The sequence below is a fragment of the Notothenia rossii genome, assembly GCF_949606895.1.
Source record: "Notothenia rossii genome assembly, chromosome: 6".
NCBI classification, from domain to species: domain Eukaryota; kingdom Metazoa; phylum Chordata; class Actinopteri; order Perciformes; family Nototheniidae; genus Notothenia; species Notothenia rossii.
The window spans coordinates 2,246,708-2,262,855 of NC_136909.1; the positions used below are offsets into that span (position 1 = coordinate 2,246,708).

General features: G+C 41.3%; 1 protein-coding gene across 1 annotated transcript in view; it reads left to right on the top strand.

Annotated features, from left to right (window-relative positions):
* loxl2b (lysyl oxidase-like 2b) overlaps window positions 1–16,148 on the top strand; it is a 102,896-nt gene that overhangs the window by 71,956 nt on the left and 14,792 nt on the right. Inside the window, exon 4 of the mRNA XM_079687699.1 lies at window positions 10,324–10,535. Coding sequence (XP_079543825.1) covers window positions 10,324–10,535 — 212 coding nt within the window. The remainder of the gene's footprint in view (window positions 1–10,323; window positions 10,536–16,148) is intronic.

Here is a 16,148-nt window from a genome sequence, read left to right on the forward strand (position 1 = left end):
CCTCCTCCTCACAGGATTGCGCACGAAGCCCTGCAAAAAGCCCCCAAACAAAAACATCTCGCCCTAGGTCTTTCAAATTGAATTGATTGAAATCTCCAATATCAACGTAAGAGCTTGTTCGGGGGGTGCTAACACTTAACCATAAACTTTATCGTTTACTTTCTCCGTCTTTATATGTAGATATTACTTTTCTCCGTTAATCTCCGTCACGTTGTTTCCATAGCAACAACAACTTCCTGTCAACAGCGCTACTTCTCCTTCAAAATAAAAGCATATTCATAAATAGGAACAGCCCTAGTGTGTTGTGCAGCTTGAGCTCTGTGCACTTCGGTAGTGCTAACTATCTTATAGCTCTCCGTGCGGTTTGTTCGTGCTTGGTTGGTTAGTAGTTAATGTTAGCTACCTAGCTAGAGGCGCCAGCTGTGTGTTAGTTAACGTTTGTCAGCATTTAATGTTGGATGGAATGGTAGCTAGTTTACGTCTGCAGAACACCGCTATCTAGCCGCTACTAACCCGGAACGAACAAACTGCACAGAGAGCTAACTCATGTTGTGGTCGTTTACGAGTCAAACATAACATTAGACTAACGTTAGTCAGCTTATAGTATCAATGTATGTAAACTAACGGAGCCAAGCAATGTTCAGGCCAGGGCTGCACGTTAGCTGGTGCGCAGTTGTCATGAATGAAGTAATGTTTTTTGGTATTTATTTGAGATACATTATGTTTTTTATAAATCGAACAACAGAAAAATAATCGTTAGATTAGTCGACTAATCGATGAAATAATTGCCCTCAAAATAATCGTTTCCCCCCAGCACTAGTAACTATACATCAACTGTAAAGCAGTTTGTAACTGAACAAACTTGGACTTCGCTTGTTGGTCATCTAGTGTTAGGAGTTGTTTGTGTATGTGGGGTTTCTGTCAGTAAATGATCAGGTTCCACCGAGATTTGAACTCTGATCACTGGATTCAAAGTCCAGAGTGCTAACCATTACACCATGGAACCACGTTGTTGGACTATATTGAACGGAGGATATGTGTGCTATGAAGAAATGAACATCTTGGGTTTTGTCCCCATCAAGTTCTGCTGGGATGATCTGATATATCTGACCCTGTCCTTTAAACATTATGGAAGCAGAGGATTTGAGTTCCACTTGTCACTAATGTACAAAGCACACATAGAGATATTTAGAGTGTGTTGTACAGATCCTAGTATTAAGAGCAGTTGGTAGAAATTATATATAAAGAAATGAGGATGAAATGTTGGTTTACCTTTAATGATCAGGTTCCACCGAGATTTGAACTCGGATCACTGGATTCAAAGTCCAGAGTGCTAACCATTACACCATGGAACCATGAGATCAGCTGTGTATTGCACTTAATTTGTGGCAAAAGCAGTCTTCACTCCACTAAAACTAATAACTCCAGTATATTGTGGGTTCACCCGTCTTGCAGTAATCACAGAGGGCTTGGTAACTGAACCAACAGTCCATAACTATCAAGAGTTTATGTGTTTATCACGTCATCACCTTTTTCTCTCGCCTCATTCTTTCAGCCTCCAGTGAAGTCTGTTGGGTCTGATGTGCTTCTGCTTTCCTTTCAATAGAAACCTCTTTGTCTCGGAGCATAAGGAGGTGCACTTTATATAATTGATTGTTTTGGTGACTCTTTCCTATAAATCAATTCAGTTTCATTCTGTTTTACTCTTAAAGGATTCTCTTGATGCTCAGACTTATTTCAGTAGATGACATCAATGTGACATTGGGCTCCAGCTCCATTTACTGATCAATGCTGAGTAGTTAAACGTATGAATTGATACAGATTATGTCATTCTCTCTATCTTCCAAATAGCTTGGTTTAATGTGAATGCTACCACAGTCCCTTCCGCTCTTTGAAGTGTTTATCCAATTACTACATGGTGTGTAAAAGCTGCATGTGGAAGGGGAAACACATGGAGGGTTATCATACAACTCTATGTGCTGGGTTTACAGCCTGGAAAGTTGCTGTTTAGGTTCAACCTTTCGCTCTCATTGGCGTCATCTCCAGCCATATAAAGCAGAACATACAGTAAATGTTACTACAAATAAAAACATGTATCACAGCCTCTGGGACTCACAGCTGAGTTGCGACAGATGGAGGCCCCCTTTCACCTCTCCCTCACAACTCAAGCCGCTAATCGCTTTTCCACATGTGCCACTTTTCCTCCTGGACAAGAAAAATAGTCAGGAAAGGCCCCCCTTCTCTGGAGTGTTTCGAAACAAGACACACATGTTAGAAATCTCTTATTTTCTGAAGGCAAATAGCCATGTCAGTCCATGTGAGGACCATCCTAAAGAGGAAGGGGAGGGATTCAAAAAGTAGAACATCATTGAAAAATGTACGTTTTTTTGTTCATGAATTGTGTTAACCGTAATTTCCGGACTATAAGGCGCACCTGAATATAAGCCGCAGCAGCTAAATTGAATGATGTGTTCATATATAAGCCGCACTGGACTATAAGCCGCAGGTGTTTTAATGTTTCATTACCATATGTAAGGGTTCGTGCACTGAGGGGATTGTCGGGAAAGAGATGGCTGTTTGAGGAAGCTCCCATTTATTAACATTTCAACAAACAAGTTGCATATTTGCATAACGTATTCAAGTGTTAGCATTTAGTGCAATAGTAGCTACAGAACATGTGCTGTGTAAACTGTACTGTATCACATAGCGTTTCAGACACACACACTTTTCAACTTTCAAACTTAAACGGTGCGCTCCCAGCGCACGTACCGGCAGTGATCTACAGCAGTGGTTTTCAACCAGTGGTACGGGGACAAACTGTCTCGCTCTCGTAATGTCTGTCTGTCTTGCTCTCGTTCTGTCTCTCGTACCACTCTCGGTTCCACTTTTACTTTTGCGCGCTACGTGTCTCACTCTTTTCCGGCCTCCAGCTTTTCCTGCTGGAGCCCGCCGCTTAAAGGTGGGGGGCGCAGGCCGGCCATAGAGCCCATAGAGTTAAAGGTGGTGGACTGTAACCTGTAAAATCCATAGATTTAGGAGGTCCCCTAGTGGCCGTTAGCTGTAACAATCCATAGATTAGCCGCACCGTTATATAAGCCGCAGGGTCGAAAAATGGGAAAAAAGGCGCGGCTTATAGTCCGAAAATTACGGTAATTCAAAGGAGATGGTAGTTTGTAGGTTTTATGGGATCTGGTTAATTTCACACCAGCATGCGCATAGCAATCTTAGTTTGTACCCTTTGTTTGTTTAGAGTCATGTTCTGTATATGTAGTAACCCAACGCAGAACACGCGTTAGAAATCTCTTCTTTTCCGCAGACAAATGGCCATGTCTGTCCATCTGAACCCTAAACAGGAAGGGGAGGGATTGAAAAAGTGGAAGTTAGACTTAGAAAAATGGTTAATCATTCAATCTGGATTCTTACACACCAGCATACCCACAGCCATCTTTGTCTCCATTGTCCTGTTTGGTTGAATGTTGGTCATGTCTACCACCAAGTCAGAGACTGTATATCTCGAAAACCAAAACAAGATGTTAGAAATCTCTTCTTTTCTGCAGGCAAGTGGCCATTTTCTGTCCATATTAGGACCTGAACAGGAAGGGGAGGGATTTGAAACGTAAAAGAAAATGTCCCACTAAAAAGTAACTGTGTTTATATACATCTGAAGTGTGGTATTGGGTTTGTGCTTTTGGAAGTTGGTAACTGAACTAACTTAGACTCTGAATAGTACTCATCCTAGTATTAGGAGCTATATCTGACCCTAGAAACCCAAAACAGGACACACATGTTCGAAAAGCTTATTTTTGCACACAAATGACAATTTGTTGTCCATGTGAGGACCATCTGAACCCTAAACATGAAGGGGAGGGCTTGGAAAAGTAAGAAAACATTTCCAACTTAGATTAAAGAGGTGCACTTTTGGTAGATGGTAACTGAACCAACCGAAGGGTGAACCCAGAATATATAAAAGTACTCATCCTAGTATTAGGAGCTGTTTGTGTGTGGGGTTTCTGTCAGTAGATGATCAGGTTCCACCGAGATTTGAACTCGGATCGCTGGATTCAGAGTCCAGAGTGCTAACCATTACACCATGGAACCATGAGAGCTGTAATGTATTGCACTTGCTTTGTGCCAACTATTGAACTGTGTGCTTTGGGCTCACCCTTCTTCTTGTGGTCACAGTTTCTGAACCAACAGTCCACTGGGTTTTGCCCCCATTTCTTCAGTGAAGTTTTGCTATGATGAATGAATACTCAGAAATACCTGACCCTAAAAACCCAAAACAGGACACACATGTTTGAAAACTCGTCTTTGTGCACGCAAATGGCCATTTATTTCCATGTGAGAACCATCTGAACCCTAAACGTGAAGGGGAGGGATTCGAAAAGTAAGAAAGAATGTCCAACTTAGATTAAAGAGGAGCTGCATTATGGGTTTAGACTTTTGGTAGTTGGTAAGTGAACCAACTTCGACTCTGAATAGTACTCATCCTGGTATTAGGAGGTTAGGTTAGGTTGTTTGTGTATATATGAGGGGTTTCTGTCAGCAAATGATCAGGTTCCACCGGGATTTGAACTCGGATTGCTGGATTCAGAGTCCAGAGTGCTAACCATTACACCATGGAACCAGGTGATGTTTGCTGTATTGTACTTTGTTTCTACCAACTATTGAACTGTGTGCTTTGGGCTCACCCTTCTTCTCGTGGTCACAGTTTCTGAACCAATAGTCCATTGGGTTTTGCCCCCATTTCTTCAGTGAAGTTTTGCTATGATGAATGAATACTCAGAAATACCTGACCCTAAAAACCCAAAACAGGACACACATGTTTGAAAACTCGTCGTTGTGCACGGAAATGGCCATTTATTTCCATGTGAGAACCATCTGAACCCTAAACGTGAAGGGGAGGGATTCGAAAAGTAAGAAAGAATGTCCAACTTAGATTAAAGAGGAGCTGCATTATGGGTTTAGACTTTTGGTAGTTGGTAAGTGAACCAACTGAGACTCTGAATAGTACTCATCCTGGTATTAGGAGGTTAGGTTGTTTGTGTATATATGAGGGGTTTCTGTCAGCAAATGATCAGGTTCCACCGGGATTTGAACTCGGATTGCTGGATTCAGAGTCCAGAGTGCTAACCATTACACCATGGAACCAGGTGATGTTTGCTGTATTGTACTTTGTTTCTACCAACTATTGAACTGTGTGCTTTGGGCTCACCCTTCTTCTCGTGGTCACAGTTTCTGAACCAATAGTCCATTGGGTTTTGCCCCCATTTCTTCAGTGAAGTTTTGCTATGATGAATGAATACTCAGAAATACCTGACCCTAAAAACCCAAAACAGGACACACATGTTTGAAAACTCGTCGTTGTGCACGGAAATGGCCATTTATTTCCATGTGAGAACCATCTGAACCCTAAACGTGAAGGGGAGGGATTCGAAAAGTAAGAAAGAATGTCCAACTTAGATTAAAGAGGAGCTGCATTATGGGTTTAGACTTTTGGTAGTTGGTAAGTGAACCAACTGAGACTCTGAATAGTACTCATCCTGGTATTAGGAGGTTAGGTTGTTTGTGTATATATGTGGGGTTTCTGTCAGCAAATGATCAGGTTCCACCGAGATTTGAACTCAGATCGCTGGATTCAGAGTCCAGAGTGCTAACCATTACACCATGGAACCAGGTGATGTTTGCTGTATTGTACTTTGTTTCTACAAACTACTGAACTGTTTGCTTCGGTATATTCTGGGTTCACCCTTCTTCTAGTGCTCATAGTATCTGAACCAATAGTCCATAGGGTTTTGCCCCCGATGTCTTACGGCCCGTCCACACTATAGCTTCAAAAAAAGCTTGGAGCTGGGCGTGTCTGAAGCTTGGGGATTTTATTCGAGCACCGCGACCAACAACCAATCACATGAATGTCCCGCCCCCGGCATACAAAGCAAAAAACCCCGGGGATTTTATGCGATTAATATATATATATATGTAAACTCCCCAAACAGGCGAAAACCTACCAGTTTCACCCACTGTCTCTGCCACCTCCCTCCATGCCTGGTTCCTCCGGTTTGTATCCCAGTAAATAGTTCTGGTCGTAAAGAACCGGGTGATTTGCTACCGTAATATCTTGTTTGGAATATGAGGAAATGAACTGCGGTCTGGCTCTCCCAGCTTGCACGCGGTTTGATTGGCTAGCGCTTGAAGTGTCAGATTTGCACAAACGGGATTTGATTGGTTGACGCTGGCTACTCCGGCGTCTCCGGCTTCAGAGGTTGAACATTGCTCAACTTTTGCAGCCTGAAACGCCAGGAAAGCTCCGCTCTGCTACCCACAATTCAGTTCGGCGAAAAGCGAGGCAACGTGACGTCACCCCATTCAAAGTGAATGGGCAGACGCGTTGGAAACCGTTTTTGAAGCTGTCGAAGCTCTAGTGTGGACGGGCCGTTACAGGGAAGTTTTGCTTTGTTGGTCAATATGAATGAATACTCGGAAATACCTGACCCAATAAACCCAAAACAAGACACACATGTTATAAATCTCTTGTTTTCTGCAGGCAAATGTTCATTTCAGTCGATCCTCTGAACCCTAAAGCGGAGTGGGAGGGATGGAAAATCAGGAAAAAAGTTGTGTGCTTCGGTTTTTATCAGACATTCAATCTGATTATTGTCACCCCAGCATTGCCAATATAAATATTTTCCCCATTGTCCTTTTGGGTTGAATGTTTAGTCTGGATTTCCGTGCTAACCCACAATGTTTGGCTAAAACGTGTTTGTTTTTATGTCTGCCAACGAGTCATGTACTGTATACCTAGAAACTCAGAACAAGACACAAATACACTGAACAAAAATATAAACGCAACACTTTTGTTTTTTTTCCCATTTTTCATGAGATGAACTCAAAGATCTAAAACATTTTCTATTTACACAAAATAACCATTTCTCTCAAATATTGTTCACAAATCTGAAAAAATGTGTGATAGTGAGCACTTCTCCTTTGCCGAGATAATCCATCCCACCTCACAGGTGTGGCATATCAAGATGCTGATTAGACAGCATGATTATTGCACAGGTGTGCCTTAGGCTGGCCACAATAAAAGGCCACTCTGAAACGTGCAGTTTTGCTTTATTGGGGGGGTCTGGGGGGGTCCGAAAACCAGTCAGTATCTGGTGTGAGGCTTAGGGATAGGGTTAGGGTTAGGGTAATGTTGTGAATCGAGTGGCCTGTGTTCATCGTCCATAACATACACCTGCCCATACCATAACCCCACCATCACCATGGGCCACTCGATTCACAACATTACCCTAACCCTAACCCTAACCCTCACACCACATACTGACTGGTTTTCGGACCCCCCCAGACCCCCCCAATAAAGCAAAACTGCACGTTTCAGAGTGGCCTTTTATTGTGGCCAGCCTAAGGCACACCTGTGCAATAATCATGCTGTCTAATCAGCATCTTGATATGCCACACCTGTGAGGTGGGATGGATTATCTCGGCAAAGGAGAAGTGCTCACTATCACAGATTTTTTCAGATTTGTGAACAATATTTGAGAGAAATGGTTATTTTGTGTATGTAGAAAATGTTTTAGATCTTTGAGTTCATCTCATGAACAATGGGAAAAAAAACTAAAGTGTTGTGTTTATATTTTTGTTCGGTGTACTTCTCTTAATTTCTGCAGACAAATGGCAATTTTTGTTTATTGAGGACCATCTGAACCCTAAACAGGAGGGGGAAGGATTGGAAATTTGAAAAAGCTTAGAATCAGTGCTGTTTTTAGAATCCGATTGAAGTTTTCTTACTGAATTTGCAGAGATAAAGGTTTGGCATGGATGCTGTTCAGTTCGAGGGAGAGGGTAGTTGCTTATCTTTCATTATCAGACATTTAAACGGGTTATTTTCACACCAGCATGCCCATAGCAACCTTTGACCCCATTGTCCTGTTGAGTTGAATGTTTAGTCTGGATTTCCTTGCCAACGTTCGGCTAAAACCTGTTTTTTCACGTCTGCCAACGCGTCATGTACTTTATATATACAGTAACTCCAGATGAGTTCACCGTCACCACATTTCCAGTCATTATCACGTTCCATGATTTCAGCCTTTTTACAGTTTTATCCCCTGCAGTCCAGACCTCGATACCTCAAACCGGATTGAGTAATGTGGTTTATCTCTGGGAGGAAATAGCAGAGGGCAAGTAGATGGTTTGTACCTTTCACTCCGCTGCCCTTCCCTGGAGGCAAACGCCAATTTAGGAAACCACTACTTTGTCATTATTTGAAGTGTAGGTTCGTTTTTTGGCTGTATATGAGAGAGAAGTATCGTCCCATCTGTGGAGCAAAGCAACGTGCAACCCCCCCTAAACCAGCCAGACTGAACTGCCTCCGCTCAGTCACGTAGCAAAAGAATGTGGGTTGGTCTACTGGAGAGGAAAATGTTTATTTAATCGCTGCAAATAGTCTGAGGGGAAAAGCTCCGAGCTGGTTTTTGACGGCCTCACACTGACTGTGAACTAACAAACTCTGGCTGAGTTTTCTTAGATACTCACTATTCCTTTCCTACATAGATACACCTATCACTCTTTATCGGTCCATCAAAGTTACAAACCAAGACGGAAAACTGTTGAATAGGGCAATGTACATCTGATATTTGTGGACATTTGTTTGTGTGTTGAAGGGTTAGGGTTGGGGTTTGACATTAAACCCCAGGAAAGTCATTTCCAGGTTTACATATCTTCAGATGCTTCACTCCTACAGCCATGATGTTTTGTAGGTTAACAGACACATTGGTGTACGACCGATCGGAATTATTCAAAGGCACAAGCAGATGTCATTTACTTCAGCACTGGCTCTTGAAATTGTAAAACATTTACAGAATAGGTGTTTAGTGGCCTGAGGCAGTTACTAAAAGCTCATGTATATGGATGCTACAACATTACCTGCTTAAAATATAGTTTTTTAAATGATCTGGCATAAACAGAGCCAAAAAGGCAATATGGACTCATTTATAGCACCATGATTTTTTTGTGTGAAATGGGGTATATAGTATTTTAGCTTTTAATAAGGCACAGCTTTATAAGTGGCACATACATAAGTTTAATGTTTTTTCAAATGTAGATTGTAGTGGGCAAGGTGCTGCCAATTCCCTATCCTGTTGTCTATATACTGAACAGATGTTTAGGCCATAAAGCAAAATAATGGGCTAAAAGGTGCTAAAAGGCCCAATAAACTAAGGGGGACTGTAGCTTTGTGTAAACTTGATTGCACATCCGTCCTTACTTCTCTTCCCACTTACATTAAACACATGTAACTGATGCATTTTTAACAGAAAACTGTTGACGAGTGCAGCTTTAATTACTCAGCAGGTAAATCTGGGTTTGGTTGGTTGATGTTGTGCAACAGTGACACATTTAAGCCTAAATAACTTCAGTATAATTAGTATGCTAGTGTCCGTGGTAGAAGATGAAGTACTGGTGGAAATAAATGTCAGTCTCCTAATGACCTGGCTTTTTCTGACTGATGCTTTCCAGCGACACACTGTAACGGTTTGCACGTGTTACCTTCAGCAGGGGGTCACGGTGTTAAGCATTAATAAAAGGAATCGCCGGCGAAATGTTTGGGCAATCTGGAAAAGATTTACAAGCAGACGCGAAAGCTGGGGCTCTTTGAATGTTACGTAACAGGAAATACTGTTTCTAGACGTATGGCCTGTTAACATCAGAGTGCATCCAGAGAATGGAAAGTCTTTCTTACACAACTAATACATTCCTCAAATGAACTCCAGTTTGTTCACTATGAATGAACTAAAGTGGGAATTAATTGCACATAAACCGTATTATAAATGATATACGCCGATAGCATAAACAGGTTCGTCTGTGATCAAAGAAGGTTAGATAAGGAAAAGGAACAAAGAGGAATAAAGCTGGAAAACTCAAAATATATACATAATACAGATATATACGGAAATAAATGAGGATTTGTTATGAATATATATAAATAATTAGCATCAGGATACTTTATTTATCGCGGGGGAACTTAGGATTTCTGACCGTTGCTCAATTTTAGAGTAACACAATTGTATAGACATTAGAAGATGATGTAAAAATGTGCGATAAAAGTATCCAAAAAATAAAATAAAAAGAGTGAAAAAAATAAATGTAAATATTATAATTAAAAGTAAAAATGTGTATGAAATAAAATCGAATAAATAAATGAAAATATGCTAATATGCAGTATATACATGCCTATTTGCGAGTCCAAAGTACATACAGTACATCTTGACATATATACATATTTGATTGACTTATTTGCACCTCTCTCAATGCTTCTGTCCACAGAACATGGATATCCAGGTGGAGGATGTGCGTATCCGAGCCATCCTGTCCTCGTACAAGAAGCGGATCCCGATGACGGAGGGCTACGTGGAGGTGAAGGACGGCGGGAAATGGAAACAGATCTGTAACACGGAGTGGTCTCCACAGAACGCCCGAGTCATCTGCGGCATGTTCGGCTTCCCCGGAGAGAGGAAGTACAACGCCAGGGTCTACAAGTGAGTACAACTGGAACGTGTTTGGTAGAGCTGTACCAAAAAGTTCAAACCATTGAAGCTTTAATGTAAGACAGCTGCAGTTATGAGTCCTAAAACTTAGCATTTGAGTACTTTGTGTTCCCTGATCTGAAAGTCAATGGTTTCTGAATGTGTTTTCGGTTGTTATCCTGAAATAAGGTCTGTGGTTAACACAAGCTGAAGAGCTTTTGTTCTACGACATTTAATACATCAGTAAATACCCCACTGGTGAATTTAAAAACGGTGGTCGCTAACAAGTGTCTAAATGAGACGACTAAACGTCATCACGCCCAACATTAGCCTCCTTTAGCTTAGCGGTGGTGACGTGAAGTCATGTGACCGTGCTGTAGTTCCTTTATAGCCCAACATTAGCCACCTTTAGCTTAGCGGTGGTGAAGTCATGTGACCGTGCTGTAGTTCCCTTATAGCCCAACATTAGCCACCTTTAGCTTAGCGGTGGTGAAGTCATGTGACCGTGCTGTAGTTCCCTTATAGCCCAACATTAGCCTCCTTTAGCTTAGCGGTGGTGACGTGAAGTCATGTGACCGTGCTGTAGTTCCTTTATAGCCTAACATTAGCCTCCTTTAGCTTAGCGGTGCTGACCTGAAGTCATGTGACCGTGCTGTAGTTCCTTTATAGCCCAACATTAGCCTCCTTTAGGTTAGCGGTGGTGACGTGAAGTCATGTGACCATGCTGTAGTTCCTTTATAGCCCAACATTAGCCTCCTTTAGCTTAGCGGTGGTGACGTGAAGTCATGTGACCGTGCTGTAGTTCCTTTATAGCCCAACATTAGCCTCCTTTAGCTTAGCGGTGCTGACCTGAAGTCATGTGACCGTGCTGTAGTTCCTTTATAGCCCAACATTAGCCACCTTTAGCTTAGCGGTGGTGACGTGAAGTCATGTGACCGTGCTGTAGTTCCTTTATAGCCCAACATTAGCCTCCTTTAGCTTAGCGGTGGTGAAGTCATGTGACCGTGCTGTAGTTCCTTTATAGATTAACATTAGCCTCCTTTAGCTTAGCGGTGGTGAAGTCATGTGACCGTGCTGTAGTTCCTTTATAGCCCAACATTAGCCTCCTTTAGCTTAGCGGTGGTGACGTGAAGTCATGTGACCGTGCTGTAGTTCCTTTATAGCCCAACATTAGCCTCCTTTAGCTTAGCGGTGGTGACGTGAAGTCATGTGACCGTGCTGTAGTTCCTTTATAGCCCAACATTAGCCGCCTTTAGCTTAGCGGTGGTGAAGTCATGTGACCGTGCTGTAGTTCCTTTATAGATTAACATTAGCCTCCTTTAGCTTAGCGGTGGTGACGTGAAGTCATGTGACCGTGCTGTAGTTCCTTTATAGCCCAACATTAGCCTCCTTTAGCTTAGCGGTGGTGAAGTCATGTGACCGTGCTGTAGTTCCTTTAGCATAACGTTAGCTTTTTACTTCAAAAATCAATTTGTGAGTGTTAATATGCAAAGAAAGCATGGTTTCAAAAAAAGATGAAACAAACAAAATGGCTCCTACATTATTGATTTCAGACGGATCCAAACATTCCCAATAGATTTAACAATCCAATAAATAAACTGTTGTTATGTCTAAAAGTTAATTTAGATTGATAAAAGAAGGAAGTAATCATGTCTAACGTTTACAACATGTTTTCATCCAACCAAATAATCTGCTTCAGTCCATATTTGTTGGCGCTTTGCCTCAAAAACAACTTTTTTACTGCTCTAAAAAACTTAGTGGGCATTGAATGCGATGAATCACTTTCACAGCCTTAGTATTTCACAATGATGTGGTCCAACAATTAAACACTGTGAGTCAGGGGCTGTTTTGTTGCATAACTCAGGGGAGGTGAAAGAAGGTCAATGCTGATCTGTTTTGATATCTTACATGTTTACCAGTCAACTCTGAGGAGAAGATATGGTTATTTGAGTTTATTTATAGAGAAAGGCTGATGGTATTTTTCCTCAAAACACTTTGCTTTACTTAATGATTATTAGAAATATCTATATCAAACTTCTGCCTTTCCCACGCTAAACCCTAGACAAAACAACACAAGTTAGTCAGGGTTCCCTTTCATTTCTCACTATTGTACGGGTTTAAAACATCATTTGTAGAACTATAATTGGTTTAACCCTGTCAATGTATTTGCTGCCCCAGCGTGAAGTATATTAACCCGATGTGTAGCTCTGTCTCAGTCTCCTCCACAGTGTCTTTAGCTTCAAAATGCTCCACTATGTTTCTCTCTGCTGAGTTGTAATCAGGTAGTGTGGGTTTAGTGTATGTCTTGTGGTTTTTTCACGAAACTGTGTCTCAGGGCTTCTAAACATTTAACAACCTATTAAAGGAGGGGTAGGTAAGTTTGAGAAACCGGCTCGAGATACACTTTTTGTTATATTCCATGGAATGCTCTTAACATCCCGATAGCAATGAATATCTGAAGTGCTTTGACAAAAAATCCATTAAAAATATCATCAGTGGAAGTCGTGGCGCTGTAAAAAGCACGACCAATCATCTGAGCCGGCCCGGCTAAAGTAACTGGATGGCCTACCTGCCTGTCAGCCTTCCATCTGTGCACAAACTTATCTCGTGCCCTCATTGGTCATGTGCGCATTTGTGTGTGTTGGATGAGGGGCTCTGTAAGGAAGTGGCACATTTGTTCCGGTTGTGTATTTTCAAATTCTAGCGCGCTCGAGCTGGTTTCTCCAAAATCCCCTACCCCACCTTTAATGTGTAATACCCACTTAACGGGAAGAAACTCAGCTAACTGACGATACGAACCATTTTTACCGAAACAAAACACAAGTCTGACAAGAAGCGTCTAAATGAGCCCTGATGAGAACAAATGCTAACATACTTAGCACATAAATCACGGTATAAATACTTTATTACTTATCGGCTAGCAAGCTGAGATTCCACAGATTCTAGATGTATAAGGATCATCACTGAGCGATCAAAACTCGCTACACGGGAAGCAAACCCAGACGACGTAGCTTTTGGGAGCGAAAACGGCAATATGTCTTACCTTAGCTGTTGTTCTGATCAAAAGTTGTGTTCAATGGCATTAAAACGATTTCTGATAATCCATCAGTAATAAACCTCGTTTTCAGTTTTCAGAGCGTAACATAGCTCTCGTCTGCGTGCGCATCACTCTCACTCCTGAATGTAACGTGTAGGTGGATTTTAGGAACGTCCCCTCGATTCTATTGGCTCTAACGGTTCAAAAGAGGTGTCAATCACCAAAATCAACCGAGGGGGCCAGAGATATGGAAAATGCACCTAAATGACCCCAGAGGTGGGTTTTTTTCTCTAAAACTCTCTAAAAAGGTAAAATGTCACTTGTTTTGCATCAATCTTGATACAGGGTACTTCTTATATGTTGTACTTTGGATTCCTAAAGCTTTTAGTCTACCATCCCATCATCCAAGGGTGGTTTTCACTACAGTATAAGTAATGTTTTTTTTTTGGACGGACACAATCATTTACATTTTTTTTCTATGTTCAATCGGAATTTACTTTAAAATAAAAACATCTGTATTGATTCTGACTCTTCTCCATCCAACTCACAGGTTTATCATTACTTTTAGAAAAAGGATTATTAATGTAATCCTTTTAGAAGAGAAGATATGCTCATTTGTTCTGGGGATGTCATTTTGGAGCCTGAGACCTGAACAACAGGCTCAGGGGTTAACAGGTTAAGCGTTGGATGATTATTCTTTGGGCTTTAATCACTACAAGTAGCTCCTTATACATTATCCACAAAGTACTGCTTCAAAAATATGAACCATCTTCACTCAATTGAATTATATGTACCCTATTACCTCTGTTTCGGTCTCCTCCTACCTCCCTATAGCTTCTAAACGATGCACTATGTTACTATCTGCTGTCTGCAGCTGAGGAAATATTGAAAAGTAAGTTTATAGGATCTGCCTTTTTATATAAAACAGCCTGATTTGTCTGGAATACAAGTGGATGAGACAGTCAATCAAACCAGTAAAGCATCGGGCCATAATTAAACCAAAACAACGAGCTGAAAGACACAAAGGCTTCAAATAACTGAGATGAACTAAAGCGTTGGATGATTATTCTCTGGGGTTTCACTACAAGCAGCCCCTCAAACGTTACCCTGATCCATTGTTTATATAAAATACTGCTTCAAGAATATGTACCGTGTTTAAACAACACCAGAATATCAATTAAAACAGAACACTCTGAGACTAGGTTTTGATTTATGGTCCCATCACACAAACCCAGGGCTTTTAGGTCTTATGTTGGTTATGTAATGAGAGATGTCAAGTTACAGTGTGGACATTATTCGACTGTGCGGTGAGTTACTTTGCCGACCTCATGCTGACACTCGGAACATAAAACTTCTCTGTCAGCGTAGATTATTATGGTATGTAATGTATTGCTTTAACCTTTTACCGCCATCTGCTCGCCAACTACATCGTCCACGGACTCCAAGTTTTTGGTCATTTTGGACAAAGGGGACATTTACATTATAATAATCTTGGTTTAATTCACAGCAAGGTATTCAAATGTACCCTGAACATGTCCAAGAGAAAAGTGTTAAACAACATCAGACATACTCTTGTTTTAATTTAAAGTCTTAAAATGACCTGGATTACCCTGAATCGTACATGTTCCCAATGTGTGGACCAAATGCTTCGATTCAGAGGCTGTAATAAAATAAAAAACCCAACCTGAATCCTTTATGTTCCACATCAGTGCGTTCCTCAGCGATGTCGTAATGTATGAGTGACTCCCGGGGAGGGATCCGAATCTGCTTACATGGGGGAGCCACAGGTTAATCACTGCTTCAATAAAACATCCACCACTGGAGTTAGCCTTCAGTTTACTGCGTGAGTCTGGGCGGGAAGTTTCCTCTGCGTTAGCTAACCACAGCTGCCTCACTTTCCATCTACGTGTCTGTCAGCACACTCCCATGAAACATGTGTTTTGTAACAGCGCTGACTCGGAGCCAAGCTCTGCTGTAGCTTCACAGTTTCATAATGTCGTTTGCTTTGTTTGTAGCTCATCCAGAGTCCTTTAAGAATACTGGATTCTAATTCAAATGTCTAAATACGGAATTGAAGATTTTGCTGATCTGACATATTGAGCTAACGTGACACTAAGCTAACATCACGCTAAGCTAACATCACGCTAAGCTAACATCACGCTAAGCTAACATCACGCTAAGCTAACATCACGCTAAGCTAACATCACACTAAGCTAACATCACGCTAAGCTAACATCACGCTAAGCTAACATCACGCTAAGCTAACATCACGCTAAGCTAACATCACACTAAGCTAACATCACGCTAAGCTAACATCACGCTAAGCTAACATCACACTAAGCTAACATCACGCTAAGCTAATCAATCGAGCCCCTTGATATATTGCATTTATTTTGTACTTAATTTTCAAATGGAACTACTGCCACTAAAAGTAATCCTCCTTGGGCAAGGCAAGTTTATTTATATAGCACTTTTCAACACAAGCCAATTCAAAGTGAAAGACATGAAGAGCATAGAACACATTAGAAACATTAAAAAGCAAAGATAATAACACATGAATAACAGGTACATGAATGAAAGATACAGAG